The sequence below is a fragment of the Xenopus laevis genome, chromosome 2S (genome assembly GCF_017654675.1).
Source record: "Xenopus laevis strain J_2021 chromosome 2S, Xenopus_laevis_v10.1, whole genome shotgun sequence".
In the NCBI taxonomy this organism is placed as follows: Eukaryota; Metazoa; Chordata; class Amphibia; order Anura; family Pipidae; genus Xenopus; species Xenopus laevis.
The window spans coordinates 86,555,821-86,575,549 of record NC_054374.1 but is presented as its reverse complement, the minus strand read 5'-3'; the positions used below and the strand labels follow the sequence as shown (position 1 = coordinate 86,575,549).

The following is a 19,729-nucleotide window of genomic DNA, read 5'->3' as shown; positions in this document are numbered from 1 at the left end:
GCTGGTAAAATTCGGTGACAACCCTATGACAACAGCATTGAAGAAATGAAGATGATCTTTTAATTCAAAAAGCGATTTGCACCCTACCCATGCTATCCTGCAATATCTCAGCCTCGAGCTGTCAGATTTTCTCCTTTCCAAACGATTCTTAAAGACCCACCTGTTTAAAAAAGCTTATTCAATGTACCTTAATTAATCAAACATTGCTGCATCATAAATCCCAAAATTGTTTCTAAAATCCTAATGTCTCAATTGTACCCTAACCTTTAGTTTGTAAACTCTAATTTGTAGGGCCCTCTAATCCTATTGTACACTATAAATCTGTTTGTTATTCACCATTTATTCAGTTGTAACTGAGGTAAAGCACTGCGTATCTTGACGGCGCTATATAAATAAATGATGATGATATCCAGCTACTGTGGAACACACCATTGTCCCTGTTTAGGTTACTTCTGTTTCCTATTCATGGAATTGGAATTGTGACGGTGTTAGTCTTGCAGACTAGGCTATTTAAACCCTGGGTCTGTTGTGCTGCATATGTTTTGTTTTAGTAGCAGATGATGGACATGATGGATTGCTGGCGGGAAGGCACACGGAGCGCTTCTTTTTCCCAAGTTGCCTTACGAGGAAACTTTGGGCAACTTCGGAAAGCGAAACGCTCCAAGTGACTTCCTGCCGGTGATTTTCATTCTAGCCGCCGAATGGCAGATCTGGGAGATTAGTCGCCCCGAAGAAGAGATTTGTCACCGGGTGACTAATCTCCCCAAACTGCCTTCCCCTGCCTAGAGTGAAAATCGCCTGCGGGTAGGCACTCGGAGCCAGTAATATAACTAGAGGGGGACTGGCCCTGTCTCAGGACGTGCTGCCCTGCACACTGTTTTCTGCATGTGTGCAGTGGCGCGAGAGCTGCCGGGGGGGCCTTGAGGGCAGTGTCGGACTGGCCCGGCGGGAAACAGGGACAAAACCCAGTGGGCCCCGTCCTCATGGGCCACTGCTGGGCCAGACCCCATTTTTCTGATATAGGAATGCTAAAAAATAAAGTTTTATTTCAGTGCTGCGCATCGCCATCTGCGCATGCGTTTCGCTGTTCACGCTGGGTGCACATGCATCAGAGCCTTCATTTTCCAAAATCGCCTGAAGTTTCCTCGTGAGGCAACTTCAGAAAACAAAGCGATCCAAGTGCCTACCCGCCGTCAATTTTCATTTTAGCTGGTGGAAGGCAGTTCAGGGAGATTAGTCGCCCCAAAATTGTCGCTGGGTGACTAATCTCCCCAGATTTGCCAGTGTGTGTCTGCCCTAAACTCTCAAATCCCCTGGCTCAGAAGTTAATTACATATAGAGTTAATAATGAATGGAGGGCACACCAAAACTTTAAAAAAATAGCGAGAGGTGCAGAAACAAATGTTACCCCTACTGCAGGTAACCTATATCAATAATTTATATCTGCATGTTTGCACACTCAACATAAATACAATTTGAAGAGAGGGTGGTTTGAAAAAATAATTTTTACTTTTATGCAACGAAAAACATTTTACATGGACAGCGCCATACAACACATGGCATAATTTATACAATGTTAAAAAATAGCATAGAATATCAACCACCCATTAGTTGTATATAGCAAGCTAGATATCAGCAAGGAGCGGATACACCCACCAGAAAAATGAGAATGGCCCCAACGTTTCGGCACCAAGAATCCCCTTGACAAAGGCCTTGGTGCCGAAACGTTGGGGCCATTCTCATTTTTCTGGTAGGTGTATCCGCTCCTTGCTGATATCTAGCTTGCTATATACAACTAAAGGGTGGTTGATATTCTATGCTATTTTTTAACATTGTATAAATTATGCCATGTGTTGTATGGCGCTGTCCATGTAAAATGTTTTTCGTTGCATAAAAGTAAAAATTATTTTTTCAAACCACCCTCTCTTCAAATTGTATTTATGTTGAGTGTGCAAACATGCAGATATAAATTTCAGAAGTTAATTACTACATTTCCTAGTGTGCAAATACAATACTTGCGAACGGGAAAAATCCTACCCATAACCAATTTTATCCGCCCCATTCAGTCATGATTCCCACAAAGATACTAAACTATGTTCTACAAACACTGCACAACACAAGCCGCGCTTTATACACTTCGCCTTGCCAAAATTAAATATGGCCACGAGCGAACCCTCCAACCTCACGGCCACTTTTTTACGTAAACTCGCTTAGTGGCATGTGATTGGCCAGCCTTGACCTAGCGTGCGGCGCAAGTCCATGCGTGAGTGAAGGCGACGTCGGCGTGCCTGTCTGTAACTTTGGCGGGGGATGTTGCGGCTGCGTCATTGGTAGCCTTTCTTCTTCTTGTGGCGCGGGAAGCTGCTGCAGGGACCGGCACAAGCGCGGGACACCCGGCTACTCTGGTTACCGCAAGCCCGGCGGCTCTCTTTACGGGAGTAGAAGATGGCGAATAAAGAGAGTAAGCGCTGCCATGGTCAGAACGCTGCTTAGATACACGTTGTGGGTTTTCTTAAGGGAGTGTCTGCATGCTTAATGTCCGGGGACTTCTGCTTATCAGGCACTTTTGTATTAACAATCTGTGGCTGTTTTGTGTGCAGCAGTGCATGTGTGGGAGGCACGTTTGGTGCCATGCTTGTTCGGCCTTCGCTTTTTTCTGGCGTTCTGCCTGCGCTCTTTATTTATGGCCTATAAGAGGGGTCGGCGGCCCTTGCCCACGTTGTGCAGAGTTGACAGGGTGCCCTTCATTTTCATCCCTCTACTTATGAGCAGTTAGTTAGCCTTTTATACGAAGTACTTTGTGGTCTGGTACAGGAATGGCTCAATTCTATTTATCAGTGCAATTAGTCTGTCTTCTGTACAATGGATATTCTTGTCTTTGAAAACCATGCAGCAGAATCCAGTTAATAACAGAACTGGCAGAGAACTGGCTTCTGCTACATTGTTTCAAGTGTGAGAACCGCCAGTGCAGAGTGTTTACTTTATGAAATACCCTGTAACTTGGAGGGTGGTTTCCAGACATACAGCATCACAATGGGAAACTTTGATTGGACCATAGATTTTTTTAGAGCACCAACGTATTGCACAGAGTTGATGCATCATTGCTTCAAAATTATTATTTAGGGGTCATCAAAAATTGAGAAAAAAAAAAGATTCGAATTTATAGTTGAATGAGCTGAAAAAATATATAGAGGGTCACTGGGAACATTTCTAAATGTAGGTATGGTTGTGTATAAAGGAGACTTGAGAGACTTGAATCTGATCTTGCTTATCTGTGCCCAGAAACTGGTGCGTGCATTGTGTCATTGTTACTGGTTTGCCAAATATGCCCAAATATTACGGCTACTCGATTCCTGTAATTTAATGTTAATGCTTCAAAGAATGTCAGGCTGAATGGTCAGCCCCCACACGTTTTCACCTCACCAAATCTGGCCCTCATTGCAAAAAATTTGGGCACCCCTGGAATAATGTATCAGGCAAGTTTATTGTATGGATTCGTTAGAAATGTATACATTGTGTCTGTAGTTGCACATGACTTTTGGAATGATGACTTGTACCTTCTTGATTGAATTGCCCTTAAAGAATAAGTAAACTTTTTTTTTTTCCCACTATCTCTCATATTGCTCTAAATAGTCCCCTAGAATAACCTACCTTAGTCCCAGCATTCAGCCTGCTGTGGTTTCTGCATTATCAGTTGAAATCTCCAGCTCATTTCACTTACTTACTTCCTGGTCTTTAAAGGGGTTGTTCACCTTCCAAACACTTTTTTTCAGTTCAATTGTTTTGAGATTGTTCCCCAGAAAGTCTTTTTTTCAATTACTTTATATTATTTATTGTTTACTGTTTTTCCAAAATAAAAGTTTAAAGTTGATTGTTCGTGTCTCTGGTGTTTCAGTCTGGCAGCTCAGAAATGCATGTCCAGACTTCAAACTGTTAAAATTTTGCAACATTTAATTGATACATTTCTCAGCAACATCTCTGGAGTATTAGTAACTATTGTATCATTTTTAACAGCTGCATGTAATGAAATCCAGAGACTGCTCAGCAGGGACAAAGATAAGAAATGTATCAATTAAATGTATCCATTTAGAACAGTTTACAGGGTCGGCGACCCTCCCCCCCAGAGCTGCTTCAGAAGGCGAAAATTACACTTCAATATTAGAAAAACGGCCACACATAGAAAATTCATTGAAAAAAGTCGTTATTTCTGGTTATCTGTCTGAAAACAACTAGTTGTTTGAAGGTGAACCACCCCTTTAAAGGGAACTCCACACAAACATAACTTAAGCTTTTTGAAAATATGCAGACCTTTCATGATTTTTAATGGTTTGGAACTGTTCCCTAAACCGATCCCCCTGCTCTCCTGCTGATCTGTCTGACTACTGTTACTTTGTATTAACAGCCACCTGTCCTTAGCCTGCATCTTCCAAACCCCACAATTCCCTGCACATGTGATTTCAATAAGGAAAGGAACATCACAGTGCAATGCATTGTGGGTTCTGTAGTTCCTGCATGCTGTCTGGAAGCTGGGGAATTTGGAACATCAGTGTTTAGTTTCTCCTTCCCTGCCAGGATTTTAAATGATGCAGAAAGAGAAGAACTGTTAACCAGCTGGATTTCAGCATAGAAAATGGCATTTATTCATACTTTTTGATGAATTAGGTTACTGTGATGGTATATTAGGGGTTTCTGTGTTATGTGGGCCTCTATCAAATTTTGGTTTGGAAGCCGGACGTCCCCTTTAAGTTCTCTTATACTTTAAGTGGGCAGGCTTTTTCTTTCCAATTGTTTTATGTACAGTTTAGACAATCATGAATACTATTCTGATTTTTTTTTTTTTTTTTTAACTGTTTTCTAGTGTTTGAAGATACAGTGGAAGAACGTGTTATCAATGAAGAGTATAAAATATGGAAAAAGAACACCCCATTTCTGTATGACCTGGTTATGACACATGCACTTGAGTGGCCAAGCCTAACAGTTCAGTGGCTCCCAGACGTGACTAGGTCAGTGGCAAATGTAATTTTCTAATCTACATGATGCTTAAAGCATTGCTAACACCTATTATTTATTCAATACAACAGCAATACGTTTTTTGCGGCTTTTATCCAAGGTGTAGTGTGGTAGTATTCACATATTAAAAAGGCAGTTCATACAGAACATAATTTTTTTCTACATCTGATCTTACCAATTTCAACAAAGTAACCAAATATCTGACATCAAATATTTATGGACCGAATACTTGCCCACGTATACACATACATATACTAAAGTTCCTGAAAATCCTGTACTCTGTTGCTACCCCTGTTTGAAAGATGTAAAAGAGTTGAACTCAGCTGAGACTGAGTACTTTTGGTACATCTAACTATGATTATAAATACTTTTTCTATAGACCAGAAGGAAAGGACTATGCACTGCACTGGTTGGTGCTAGGGACTCACACTTCAGATGAGCAAAATCACCTTGTAGTGGCTCGTGTCCAGGTTCCCAATGATGATGCCCAGTTTGATGCCTCACATTATGACAGTGAGAAAGGAGGTAGATAAAAAACAAATGATAAAAAAATATTTCAGTTTATAATTTAGTTACTACACTAATTTTTTTTTACTTATTTTTAGAGTTTGGTGGCTTTGGTTCTGTTAGTGGTAAAATTGAAACAGAAATAAAAATTAACCATGAAGGAGAGGTAAACCGTGCTCGATATATGCCCCAGAATCCATGTATTATTGCAACGAAAACTCCTTCTGCAGATGTGCTGGTTTTTGATTATACCAAACATCCATCTAAACCTGGTAAGTAGAATATTTAAAAAAAAAAAATCTTATCTTTTACTAGTTATGCAGAGTAGTCTATCAGAGTAATGATTGGGGTTTTTGATGGAGCATTTATTTGGATATTTAAATGAACCCTTTTCATCCTATGTTTAGACCCTAGTGGCGACTGTAGTCCTGATCTTAGACTTAGAGGACACCAGAAGGAAGGCTATGGCCTGTCTTGGAATTCAAACCTTAGTGGGCACCTTCTCAGTGCGTCAGATGATCATGTAAGTGTGTCTTTAGAATTTTTCATCTACTTAGCGACTTTATCCATATAACTCACTGAAAACCGTTTGCATCTATGTTTTAAACACAATGTTGCCTCCTATCCATTAGGGCACCATCTCCAGTTTCAAAGCGGTGCCTAATGCATGTTAAGCTTTTCTCTCTGCAATGTCTCAGCTATGAACCAGCTTTCTCTTTTTGCTCAGCGCATAGATATTTTAATGCGGTTTTCACCTTCAAACATTTTTCAGTTCATTTGGTTTCATGTTGTTCACCAGAAAGACTTTTTTCAACCACTTTCTATTTGTGACCATTTTTCTAATATGGAAGTGTAAAGTTTCATTTTTCACCTTCTAAAGCAGCTCTGGGGAAGGGGGTTAACTACTATTTAAAGTGATACTGACACAAAAAATTTTCTTTTGAAAATATGAATCTGCATTAAGTTGTAAGTCATGTTGATCATTTTTCGCTGATCGTTCTGCTTTTGTAAGTAATTTACTTGAAGTTCCTAAACCTGACTGTTTTGCCAACCTGGCTGTCCCTTCTCAGCCTGTCAGTTAGAGTTTCTAATGCTAACAGACTACTGCTGCACAAATATGGCAGCCCCCTCATAGAGGAACATGTGAGTAAGAAAGTTAATGTAAAAGCATCAGGCAAATACTTTGATGGCAAAATTATAAGTCGCATTCAAAGACAATATTATGATAGTTAATAAAAAAGGTTATTGTCTGATGTCAGTATTTCTTTAACTGTTCTAAATTGTTATATTTAATTGATACATTTGTTATCTTTGTCCCTGCTGAGTAGAATCCCTGCATTTCATTAAAGCCAGCTGTTAGAATTGATACAATAGTTGCTAATATTTCACAGATACTGCTGAGGAATGTATCCACTAAGGGGCAGATTTATCAAGAGTCAAATTGAAAATTCGAAATATCATTTTTTTTATTTTATTTTAAGGTCAAAACTGTCAAATTCGACTAGGGAGTTGTTCAAATTCCATTATAGTTTTTCCAAAAATTCAAAATTAGATTTTTGAGATTTATCACACTCTGGCCCTTTAAGAACTCAAATTCAACTATTCGAATTGCTGTATAAGTCAATGGGAGACTTCCAGGGATCAATTTGGAGTTGTTTGTAGCCTTCCAGACATTCAAGTTTTTTTCGGAGAAAACACTTGAATCGAGTTTTTGGTTAATCCTATTCACCCGAGTTTAAAAAATGACATTTTTATAACAAAATTCGAATGGTCGAATTTAGGATTTATGGAAGTTTTAAAAAAAAAACAAAAAAAAAAAAACGCATGAATTAGAAATTCGACCCTTGATAAATGTGCCTCTAAATGTAGCAAATTGTAACTGCTCAGGAATCTCCTGGATCATTGAGCTGCCAGACTGAAACACTAGAGACCGGAACATTCAACTTTAAACTTACATTTTGGGAAAAGCGCAAAAAATAAAAGATGGAAAGCAATTAAACAAAAGTCTGTCTAGTGAACAATCTGAAAACAACTGAACAGTGTTTGGAGGGGAGCAACCCCTTTAACCCTTTAAGTGCCAGCAGAATTTCACATTTTGGTTACGCGAAATGCCAGCCGTTTTTGAAACATTTTGTGCTCTCTCACTTTAGGGGCATTTTCTGAGGGGAAACCTATAGTTTACCTAGGAAAACTATACATTGTTTTTTTCGGTAGAAACTGAGCTTTCTAAATCTGCCTGAGTTTTCATGTATTTCCACCTGTGCAAAAAAATTTATAGTGCTAAATACCAAAAAAAAATGAAAAATTACCATTTTTCATCGTATATCAATTTATACCAGAAAAATATTTCATTTTACGGATGAAAATCCAACTGATTTGGAAAGCCTTATGTCTCTCGAACGTGCCAATACCAGATATGTATAGTTTTAGGGAGATTTAGGACTTCTGTACCTCAAAAACTCCCGGCAGTATATTGCCGAATTTTGAAAGCACTAAGGCAGAAAACGGCATGCTTTAGATTCCAAGGCAAAAACTCCTGAAACCGTAGGTTTACCCCAGAAAACCATGCATTTTTGAAAAGTACACATTCTGCCGATTACAAAATGGGTAACTATGTCTCTCTAATCCCAACTACCAAACATAAAAGCTTGTCTGAACATAGCGGTTTTTCAAAAAAAAATTCAAAATTCTGAAAAATCATTGCAAAGGTTTTATTTTGCTGCTCCGCATATCCCAACTATATTAGGTACCAAGAAAAAGCACCTGAAATATGATTGCCAGGGGTCCACTGAACAGTTTGATACCCATTATGCATAGGTTTACCAAAGTATCTGGCATTTAGAGACACCAATATGAAGTTAGCACATCCAAATTGATCAGGACTTTACTTCAGCTACTGAGAAATCAACACATTGACTGCATTTTTTGTGGGGTAAAAACACAGAAATATATGTTTACCCCCCAAACCCATATATTTTTGGAAAGTACACATTCTACAGAATCTAAAATGGGTACCCATGCCTTTCTGCTCCAAACTACTGAGTCGCAAGGCTTTCCCAAAATTGTCGGTTTTGGTGAAATATGTGAAAATTGCCTCAAACCTTCAACTTCCCAGCACCATATCACCCATGTATCATTATGTACTAAGAAAAAGCACCCTAAATATGATTGCCAGGGTTCCTCTGAACATTTTGGTGGCCATTGTTCATAGGTTTACCAAAGTATCTGGCATTTAGAGGCCCCAAAATGAAGTTAGCGCATACAAACAGTCCCGTGGGTAACTTCAGCTAATGAAAAATCAAACACATTGACTGCATTTTTGTGGGGTAAAAACACAGAAATATATGTTTACCCCAAAACCCATATATTTTTGGAAAGTACACATTCTACTGAATCTAAAATGGGTACCCATGCCTTTCTGCTCCAAACTACTGAGTCGCAAGGCTTTCCCACAATTGTCAGTTTTGGTGAAATATGTGAAAATTGCCTCAAACCTTCAACTTCTCAGCACCATATCACCCATGTATCGTTACACACCAAGAAAAAAGCACCCTAAATATGATTGCCAGGGTTCCTCCAAACAGTTTGGTGGCCATTGTTCATAGGTTTACCAAAGTATCTGGCATTTAGAGGCCCCAAAATGAAGTTAGCGCATACAAACAGTCCCGTGGGTAACTTCAGCTAATGAAAAATCAACACATTGACTGCATTTTTTGTGGGGTAAAAACACAGAAATATATGTTTACCCCCAAAACCCATATATTTTTGGAAAGTACACATTCTACCGAATCTAAAATGGGTACCCATGCCTTTCTGCTCCAAACTACTGAGTCGCAAGGCTTTCCCACAATTGTCGGTTTTGGTGAAATATCTGAAAATTGCCTCAAAGCTTCAACTTCTCAGCACCATATCACCCATGTATCGTTACGCACCAAGAAAAAGCACCCTAAATATGATTGCCAGGGTTCCTCCAAACAGTTTGGTGGCCATTGTTCATAGGTTTACCAAAGTATCTGGCATTTAGAGGCCCCAAAATGAAGTTAGCGCATACAAACAGTCCCGTGGGTAACTTCAGCTAATGAAAAATCAACACATTGACTGCATTTTTGTGGGGTAAAAACACAGAAATATATGTTTACCCCCAAAGCCCATATATTTTTGGAAAGTACACATTCTACCGAATCTAAAATGGGTACCCATGCCTTTTTGCTCCAAACTACTGAGTCGCAAGGCTTTCCCACAATTGTCGGTTTTGGTGAAATATCTGAAAATTGCCTCAAAGCTTCAACTTCTCAGCACCATATCACCCATGTATCGTTACGCACCAAGAAAAAGCACCCTAAATATGATTGCCAGGGTTCCTCCAAACAGTTTGGTGGCCATTGTTCATAGGTTTACCAAAGTATCTGGCATTTAGAGGCCCCAAAATGAAGTTAGCGCATACAAACAGTCCCGTGGGTAACTTCAGCTAATGAAAAATCAACACATTGACTGCATTTTTGTGGGGTAAAAACACAGAAATATATGTTTACCCCCAAAACCCATATATTTTTGGAAAGTACACATTTCTACCGAATCTAAAATGGGTCCCCATGCCTTTCTGCTCCAAACTACTGAGTCGCAAGGCTTTCCCAAAGTTGTCGGTTTTGGTGAAATATCTGAAAATTGCCTCAAAGCTTCAACTTCCCAGCACCATATCACCCCATGTATCATTACGTACTAAGAAAAAGCACCCTAAATATGATTGCCAGGGTTCCTCTGAACATTTTGGTGGCCATTGTTCATAAGTTTACCAAAGTATCTGGCATTTAGAGGCCCCAAAATGAAGTTAGCGCATACAAACAGTTCTGTGGGTAACTTCAGCTAATGAAAAATCAACACATTGACTGCATTTTTGCGGGGTAAAAACACAGAAATATATGTTTGCCCCCCAAAACCCATATAGTTTTGGAAAGTACACATTCTACCGAATCTAAAATGGGTACCCATGCCTTTCTGCTCCAAACTACTGAGTCGCAAGGCTTTCCCACAATTGTCGGTTTTGGTGAAATATCTGAAATTGCCTCAAACCTTCAACTTCTCAGCACCATATCACCCATGTATCGTTATGCACCAAGAAAAAGCACCCTAAATATGATTGCCAGGGTTCCTCCGAACAGTTTGGTGGCCATTGTTCATAGGTTTACCAAAGTATCTGGCATTTAGAGGCCTCAAAATGAAGTTAGTGCATACAAATAGTCCTGTGGGTAACTTCAGCTAATGAAAGATCAACACATTAACTGCATTTTTTGTGGGGTAAAAACACAGAAATATATGTTTACCCCCCAAACCCATACATTTTTGGAAAGTACACATTCTACAGAATCTAAAATGGGTACCCATGCCTTATTGCTCCAAACTACTGGAGTCGCAAGGCTTTCCCAAAGTTGTCGGTTTTGGTGAAATATCTGAAAACTGCCTCAATGCTTCAACTATCCAGCATCATATCACCCATGTATCATTACGTATCACAAAAAAGCACCCAAATTGTGATTGCCAGGGGTCCTCCAAACAGTTTGGTGCCCACTGTGCATAGGTTTACCAAAGTATATGGCATTTAGAGGCCCCAAAATGAAGTTAGCACATACAAATTGTCCTGTGGGTAACGTCAGCTAATGAAAAATCAGCACATTGTCTGCATTTTTGTGGGGTAAAAACACAGAAATATATGTTTACCCCCCAAACCCATACATTTTTGGAAAGTACACATTCTACAGAATCTAAAATGGGTACCCATGCCTTTCTGCTCCAAACTACTGAGTCGCAAGGCTTTGCCAAATTTGGCGGTTTTGGTGAAATATCTGAAAATTGCCTCAAAGCTTCAACTTTCCAGCAACGTATTGTCCATGTATCATTACCAGCATAAAGCATCCTAAATATAAACATAGGGGTCTACTAAATAGTTTGATGCCCAATGTGCATAGATATACCAAACTATGTGGCGCACAGAGACCCCCAAATGACAATATGTATAGACATTTTCACGGCTGACGCGCTGGCTGCTGCAACATAACCACCCGGTGTGTGTATTATGCGACATTAGACCACCTAACAGTACAGAGACCCCAGAAATCCATATATTTTCAGAAAGTACACATTCTGACGAATCCAATATGGGTAAATAAGTGTTTCTACTACAAACTGCCAAACTGCAAAGCAATGCTGAACATAACGTTTTTTATCAAATTTCTGAAAATCGTCACAAAGCTTGATTTTTACCCCATTATATGCCCCACATTTCGTAACTTATCAGCATAAAACATCCTAAATATGAACGCCAGGGGTCTACTGAACACTTTGATGCCCAATATGCATAGATATACCAAACTATGTGGCGCACAGAGACCCCCAAATGACAATACTGTATATACATTTTCACGGCTGACGCGCTGGCTGCTGCAATATAAGCACCTGGTGTGTGTATTATGCGACATTAGACCCCCCTAACAGTACAGAGACCCCAGAAAACCATATATTTTCAGAAAGTACACATTCTGACGAATCCAATATGGGTAAATAAGTGTTTCTACTACAAACTGCCAAACTGCAAAGCAATGCTGAACATAACGTTTTTTATCAAATTTCTGAAAATCGTCACAAAGCTTTAATTTTACCCCATTATATGCCCCACATTTCGTAACTTATCAGCATAAAACATCCTAAATATGAACGCCAGGGGTCTACTGAACACTTTGATGCCCAATATGCATAGATATACCAAACTATGTGGCGCACAGAGACCCCCAAATGACAATACTGTATATACATTTTCACGGCTGACGCGCTGGCTGCTGCAATATAAGCACCTGGTGTGTGTATTATGCGACATTAGACCCCCCTAACAGTACAGAGACCCCAGAAAAACCATATATTTTCAGAAAGTACACATTCTGACGAATCCAATATGGGTAAATAAGTGTTTCTACTACAAACTGCCAAACTGCAAAGCAATGCTGAACATAACGGTTTTTATCAAATTTCTGAAAATCATCACAAAGCTTGAATTTTACCCCATTATATGCTCCACGTTTCGTAACGTATCAGCATAAAACATCCTAAATATGAACGCCAGGGGTCTACTGAACACTTTGATGCCCAATATGCATAGATATACCAAACTATGTGGCGCACAGAGACCCCCAAATGACAATAGTGTATATACATTTTCACGGCTGACGCGCTGGCTGCTGCAATATAAGCACCTGGTGTGTGTATTATGCGACATTAGACCCCCCTAACAGTACAGAAACCCCAGAAAACCATATATTTTTAGAAAGTACACATTCTGACAAATCCAATATGGGTAAATATGTGTTTCTACTGCATACTGCCAAACTGCAAAGCAATGCTGAACATAACGGTTTTTATCAAATTTCTGAAAATCGTCAGAAAGCTTGAATTTTACCCCATTATATGCCCCACATTTCGTAACGTATCAGCATAAAACATCCTAAATATGAACGCCAGGGGTCTACTGAATACTTTGATGCCCAATATGTATAGATATACCAAACTATGTGGCGCACAGAGACCCCCAAATGAATCTATAGCAGACAAAATTTCCATGGGCAAAACGAAGTAACATAGAACTGAGCCAAATGGTATAAAATCAGTAAAATCCAACAAAACCACAAAATCAATGGCTTTTTTTTTTTAGCCTAATGTAATTAACGGTCAGAATCAAAGTTTGATTATTTTAGCATAGCTAAATAGGTTTTACAGATAGAAATAAGCGAAACAACACCTACGCAAAGCTGAAAATGAAATAAAATGGCTAAACATGCAATAAAATGGCTAAAAATGTACAAATATCACTGAAATTGCAATATAATCACCGAAATAACATACAAAAGGTATTGCGCGGTGCAATTAGCAAATACGCTATTCGCAATGGCAATAAAACAGTTTTTACAGGCAAAAATACAGACGATGCGATAAAAGAAAATAAAAACACACAAAATAGCGTATGTGTGTGTACAACAGGCAAATTGTGTGTTGTATGCGTGTTGTTTGCATGTGCAAGTGTGTGCAAGCATGTGTAAGGGCTGTGAATATATGTGACCCCCCCTGATCCCCCAAAATTGAATGTATGTGTGTGTAAGTGTGAATATAAGTGGGAATGTAAGTGTATTAGTACAATAGGTGTGTGTGGGTGTGTGTTTGTGTGTATGTGTGTGTGGGGGGGGGCACTAACCTGGGGTGGCAGGCTGTAGGTTGTCCAGGAGGGCTGCATGATGAGCTGGAATCGTCTTCATTGCTGGATCTGGTGAGTGGGCGGTGCTGTAGGGCTAGGAAGCACAGGCAGCAGCAGGGCACCTAGATTTCATTGTGCCTGCTGCTGCCTTGGGGCCCCTGGCCGATCGCGCCTCAGGGGCCACTCGTTCCCCGCTTCTGCTCGTTGCCTAGGGGCTGGGGGACGAGTATGAACGGAGCGAGCGGCTTTTTTAGCCGCTCCTCCGTTCAAAAAAAGCAGGCAGCAGGCAAACAGCAGCAGAGCACGTTTATTTTGCGTGCCTGCTGCTGCATTGGGGCCCCTGGGCGATCGCGACCCAGGGGCCCATTTTCCCTACGTAGGCTCGTTGCCTAGGGGAAGGGTAAGCTGGCAGGGACACTAAGAACGGAGCGAGCGGCTTGTAAAGCCGCTCCTCCGTTCTGAAAGTGCAGGCAGCAGCAGGGCACATATGCTGCACGTGCCTGCTGCTGCCTTGGGGCCCCTGGGCGATCGCGACCCAGGGGCCACTTGTTCCCCGCCTAGGCTCGTTGCCTAGGGGCTGGGGAACAAGCAGGAACGGAGCGAGCGGCTTTACAAACCGCTCCTCCGTTCCCAAATCTGCAAATGCTGCAGAACGTAGAATCTACGTTCTGTGGCATTTCAAGTTACTTTGCTACAGAACGTAGATTCTACGTTCTGTGGCATTTAAAGGGTTAAAAATGATTTTGACAAATATTTATTCAATAGTCGGAGAAGCTGCATAAGTTGTAGTAGGCATGTCTTTAGAATGTGCACTTCACGCTTGTGACATATTTTTGGATAGTTGTATGTAATTAATGTCACCAGCTCTCCTAGCCTCCCCCCGCCCCCCCCCAAGGTTACAGTTCAAAATATTGTTGTTTGTAATGTATGTTTTTATTTATTTAAATCCATACAGACTGTTTGCTTATGGGACATAAGTGCAGGGCCAAAAGAAGGCAAGGTAGTTGATGCAAAGGCTATCTTTACTGGCCATTCTGCAGTAGTGGAGGATGTGGCATGGCACCTTCTGCACGAATCCTTATTTGGCTCTGTGGCAGATGATCAGAAGCTTATGATGTAAGTACAGAGTTATAGCAAGACTTATCTTTACTAATGTTAAAGGAATAGTTCAGTGTGAAAAGAAAAACTGGATAAATACATAGGCTGTGCAAAATAAAACATGTTTCTAATATAGTTAGTTAGGCAAAAATGTAATATATAAAGGCTGGAGTGACTGGATGTCTAATAAAACAGCCAGAATCCAACTTCCTGCTTTTCAGCTCTATAACTCTGAGCTAGTCAGCGACTTGAAGGGGGGCAACATGGTACATTTCTGTTCAGTGAGTTTGTAATTGATCCTCAGCATTCAGCTCAGATTCAAAAGCAACAGATATGATCCATGTGGCACCCCCTCAAGTCTCTGATTGGTTACTGCCTGGTAGCCAGGGTAACCAGTCAGTGTAAACCAAGAGAGCTGAAAAGCAGGAAGTAGTGTCTGACTGACAAGTTATACATCAAATCACTCCAGCCTTTATACATTACATTTTTGGCTAACTAACTATTTTAGAAACATTTTTTATTTTGCACAGCCTATCTTATTTACCCAGGTTTTTTTTTACACTGAACAATTCCTTTAAAGGTTGATGTGATCTGTAACCAGTGAAATGTTTAGCGCAATTTTTAAATACTTATTGCTTACAGGGCTTTGTCTTTAACAATAGACTTTTTTTCATTTAGAATAGTGGTTCCCAAAGTATGTGTATTGAAGTGGTGGGTGGGCTCAACCTGAAGGCCAGATAGGGTGAGAATTAGGGAGAATGGGCATTTGCTCTAATATATTCCCCCTCTCAGATAGCATGAGAGTTGGGATGAATATGTATTTGCAGTCCTATATATTCTTGAAGCTATGATCAAATGACACCACCAATATTTCCTATGTTTGCTCTTCTAAGTGAGTTAAGGGTGAAGGTGGGGGGACCTTGGTCTGATATTAGCTTTATATTCAAAATCATTTGTTGTCAGACTCTTAGTTCATGTGAAAATGTGAATAGGAATAGCATACACTTTGCACATAGAGCCTGAAACTGTTGAAATCTGCATTTTCAGACCGTAATCCGCCCCATGTGTTGTTACGAAGTCCTAGGGGAGAGTATCAGGTTTTATACTTGTTTGGTCTAAATATATTCTAAATGAAGTCAAGCAGGTTTATGAGTGACTAATATTTATAGCCAGTCATCACACATGTAAATCTACTCTGTTAAATTCTACTTAAACCTCATTCTTTCTGTCTCTCTCCATTGCCTTCCAGCTGGGACACAAGGTCAAATACCAGTTCTAAACCCAGCCATTCAGTGGATGCACATACTGCGGAGGTCAATTGCTTGTCCTTCAATCCATACAGCGAGTTCATTTTGGCAACTGGTTCTGCTGATAAGGTCTAGTGACTTAATTCCCTCCTCACAAAATCATTTTCTAGTTTTATTTTGGAGTTGCATAACCATTTTATTTTGCTCCCTTGTAGACCGTAGCTCTTTGGGATCTCAGGAATTTAAAACTGAAGCTCCATTCTTTTGAATCTCATAAGGATGAAATTTTCCAGGTTTGTTATAAACTGGTCATAAAACGTTGGCTCTGTTTACCAAATAACAAATGTGCTTGCAATTAAATCTCTTAATCCTCAATAGGTTCACTGGTCTCCTCACAATGAAACTATTTTAGCTTCCAGTGGTACAGATCGTAGGCTTAACGTCTGGGATTTGAGGTGAACTTCATATATTTTTTTTCAATTCAAATAAGGTTTGAAATTTCATATTTTATTGAAAATAAATGAGTACAAAAACTTTTACCTTTGCCATTCGTTCACAGAAATATAAAATAGGAATGGGCAGCGAGTTCTAAAGACAACACACTACACAAAATGACAGATGTTCAGATGGCTTTTAATTGTCTATGGCCCATAGTGATTTCAGTTTGGAGTAAGCCACATAACTGTTTTCACACAAGAAATTGGTACCTTTTGACTGTGTGTGTTAAAAGTACACATTGATTGGTACTAGTAATTAGATTTGTGCCCTAATACATACAAAGAGATTGCTGTAAAAAGATATTTGTGATCCAGCACTAGGAAATAATTACTGTTTGATGGACGAAATAATATACAGAAATCTGGTATTTACATCAGTCAGGGGAGTGATGTAGAACTTAGTGCAGCCTCAGGGCTGACCTAATGTGTTCTCTGTTTTTTTCCATCCCTCCAGCAAAATTGGAGAAGAGCAGTCAGCAGAAGATGCGGAGGATGGACCTCCTGAGCTTTTGGTATGTTTGTGCTAAATAGAATTGTGTGTGAGGGTAACTAGGAATTCTATAAATGAAATAGAAATGTCGACCCCTGCCCTATTGGATTTCTCAACTAGCAGGAACTGAGCCCTAAGGCAAAATCATTTTGGGCCTTGAGTGACAAAACCTGGCACATACAAAGGCTTCAGTACTGGGTAAAGCATCGCATATTGTACTTATCTTAAAATGCACTGTAAATAAGTTTCAACAGAGACCCCCTCTTATCTGGAAAACAGGCACAAATGGTACCTATAATATAAGATGTTCTGTAAAAGAAAATGTATATTTGTCTTGTAGTTTATACATGGAGGGCACACTGCAAAAATATCTGACTTCAGCTGGAACCCAAATGAACCATGGGTGATATGTTCAGTGTCTGAAGATAACATCATGCAAATATGGCAGATGGTGAGTCATTTTAAGTGTCTGTATGCCGATAAAGTCCATTACGACCTTTAGCTAAAATTATGGGTGGATCCTAAATTTATATGGGACAATACTGCCTATGCATGTCTACATTGACATCCTCCTATGTCAATCATGTTTCTAAAGGCAAACATTAATAAGTAAAGCTTTTTTCAATAATCTGTTTTTTATGGTGACATCTTAAAACATCAATGATTGGTTTTGAATTTGCCTTTACAACCTTTTCATTTCCCCTGCTAGAAAATCGGTTATTCTCTTTTGATATTTACTCATTGGCATTCACTGACTTATGGTGGAATACACCCCCCCCCCCCCCCCATCATTCTGGACCTCCCAACATGACCGCCTTTTAGATCAGGAATACAACCAACAGAGCTCAGGGATAAAATAAAATATCTAATAAAAAATAGTTTGTCGGCATGAAACATTAAATATCAACTAAAATATTTTGACGATGAAGTAAGAACAGTTCTGCAGATGTTGCTAGACAAAACATTGTGTTTTAAATGAACACATATTGCACCTATATGTATGTACCTGTTAAAGGAATAGTTCAGTGTGAAAGTGAAAACTGGGTAAATAGATAGGCTGTGCAAAATAAAAAATGTTTCTAATATAGTTAGTTAGCCAAAAATGTAATGTATAAAGACTGGAGTGAACAGATGTCTATTAAAACAGCCAGAATCCAACTTCCTGCTTTTCAGCTCTATAACTCTTGAGTTAGTCAGTGACTTGAAGGGGGGCCACATGGTACATTTCTGTTCAGTGAGTTTGTAATTGATCCTCAGCATTCAGCTCAGATTCAAAAGCAACAGGTATGACCCATGTGGCTCCCCCTCAAGTCTCTGATTGGTTACTGCCTGGTAGCCAGGGTAACCAGTCAGTGTAAACCAAGAGAGCTGAAAAGCAGGAAGTAGAGTCTGACTGACATGTTATATATCAAGTCACTCCAGCCTTTTTACATTACATTTTTGGCTAACTAACTATATTAGAAACATTCTTTATTTTGCACAGCCTATCTATTTACCCACTTTTTATTTTTACACTGAACAATTCCTTTAATCTGCAAAATTAGTACCTGAAGCTTTAATAAAGCTAGAATTTTACTCTGTAGTCTGACTGTTTCAGTTTGAGGTTTCATGAATGTTTCGTGCTCAGCCTATCTTTCTAGGGCAGCTATTGATCATTATGTGCCTAATTTTAGCATAATTACAGAGACAAGCTCACCTCCCCTTCTGAAAGCTGCTTTTACTATGAAAGGTACAAATCAACCTAAATATGGGACTGAATTTTTTTATTTACTGAACTTAGACCAAAGAACATCATTTCTAGTTAGTGACAAGATTAAATCACACCATTGACAGTTTAACACTTTTGTTTGCTGCTGTCTGATACATTAAGTCTGTTACCTTCACTTCTTGCAGGCTGAAAATATTTACAATGATGAAGAACCGGACATACCAGCTTCTGAGCTAGAAGCACAAGGATCATAGATCTGTTTTTTTTTTTTTGTTTTTTTTTTAATCACGATTGCAGATGCTGCCACATTCGTGAAGTGGTTAATGTTTGTGTAAGTTAATTTGCAATTTGGAGTACATGTATTGGCCATATTTTTCTTGTAAATTGTATTGTAATATTCTTACTCTTTGTATTGGACATCTGGGGCTTGCAGAAGTGGCTGGTGGAATAAAAAAAAGTTAAAAATCAAAACATTTTGTATGCAGGGGGGGGCGTAAATAACGTGAACGATTAAGTTCACCTTTAACACACTGCTGTTATCACTTGGACTTCTGCACCTACTTTGATGGAATTTTTGCTCACAGATCTACAATTGTTTTATAAAGACTAAATGCAGTCTTAAAGGGGGGATTTTTTTTTTAATTTGATATGTACATATATACAGTATTTGCATAAATATCTGAATAGATTGAGAAGATAGCGGTTAAATGGCCCGTTTCTCTTCTAGCACTTTGCCTGTTAAGTACAATCACCAGGGAAAAGTGAGCATCAGCTGAATAAACCTTTAAATTTAACAATTTTTAGAAAATGACAGCACTTGCTAGGAATAGACAGACAGACACACTGTTCTATTAAACATTCATATTTACTTATACAGAAATGTCAGATTCACATTTGTGAAAGTTCTCTAAAAAAAAAAAAAAGTCTGTAAAACAGTGC

The 19,729-nt window shown here is 39.4% G+C and overlaps 1 protein-coding gene across 2 annotated transcripts; it reads left to right on the top strand.

The window, feature by feature from the left end:
• Nucleotides 1-2,261: 2,261 nt before the first annotated feature.
• LOC108709624 (histone-binding protein RBBP7) lies at nt 2,262-19,261 on the top strand. Of its 2 annotated transcripts, none has more exons than XM_018249642.2 (12): nt 2,262-2,476; nt 4,859-5,003; nt 5,390-5,535; nt 5,616-5,789; nt 5,925-6,040; nt 14,706-14,866; nt 16,098-16,224; nt 16,311-16,388; nt 16,474-16,550; nt 17,047-17,104; nt 17,423-17,533; nt 18,976-19,261. In XM_018249642.2, exons 1-12 carry the CDS (start codon nt 2,446-2,448, stop codon nt 19,042-19,044), a joined length of 1,293 nt encoding a protein of 430 aa, XP_018105131.1. In that variant the 5' UTR covers nt 2,262-2,445; the 3' UTR covers nt 19,045-19,261. The 2 variants fall into 2 exon arrangements, with proteins under 2 accessions (XP_018105131.1, XP_018105132.1); XM_018249643.2 differs by having other exon boundaries at nt 2,263-2,461.
• The last annotated feature ends 468 nt before the right edge of the window (nt 19,262-19,729 follow it).

Excerpts from the sequence above, each read along its gene's own strand:
- LOC108709624 (XM_018249642.2), top strand. The coding sequence starts at position 2,446 with ATGGCGAATAAAGAGAGTAAGCGCTGCCATG. Across the intron at positions 5,004-5,389 it reads TGGCTCCCAGACGTGACTAG|ACCAGAAGGAAAGGACTATG; the intron begins GTCAGTGGCAAA and ends CTTTTTCTATAG. Across the intron at positions 16,551-17,046 it reads CTTAACGTCTGGGATTTGAG|CAAAATTGGAGAAGAGCAGT; the intron begins GTGAACTTCATA and ends CCATCCCTCCAG.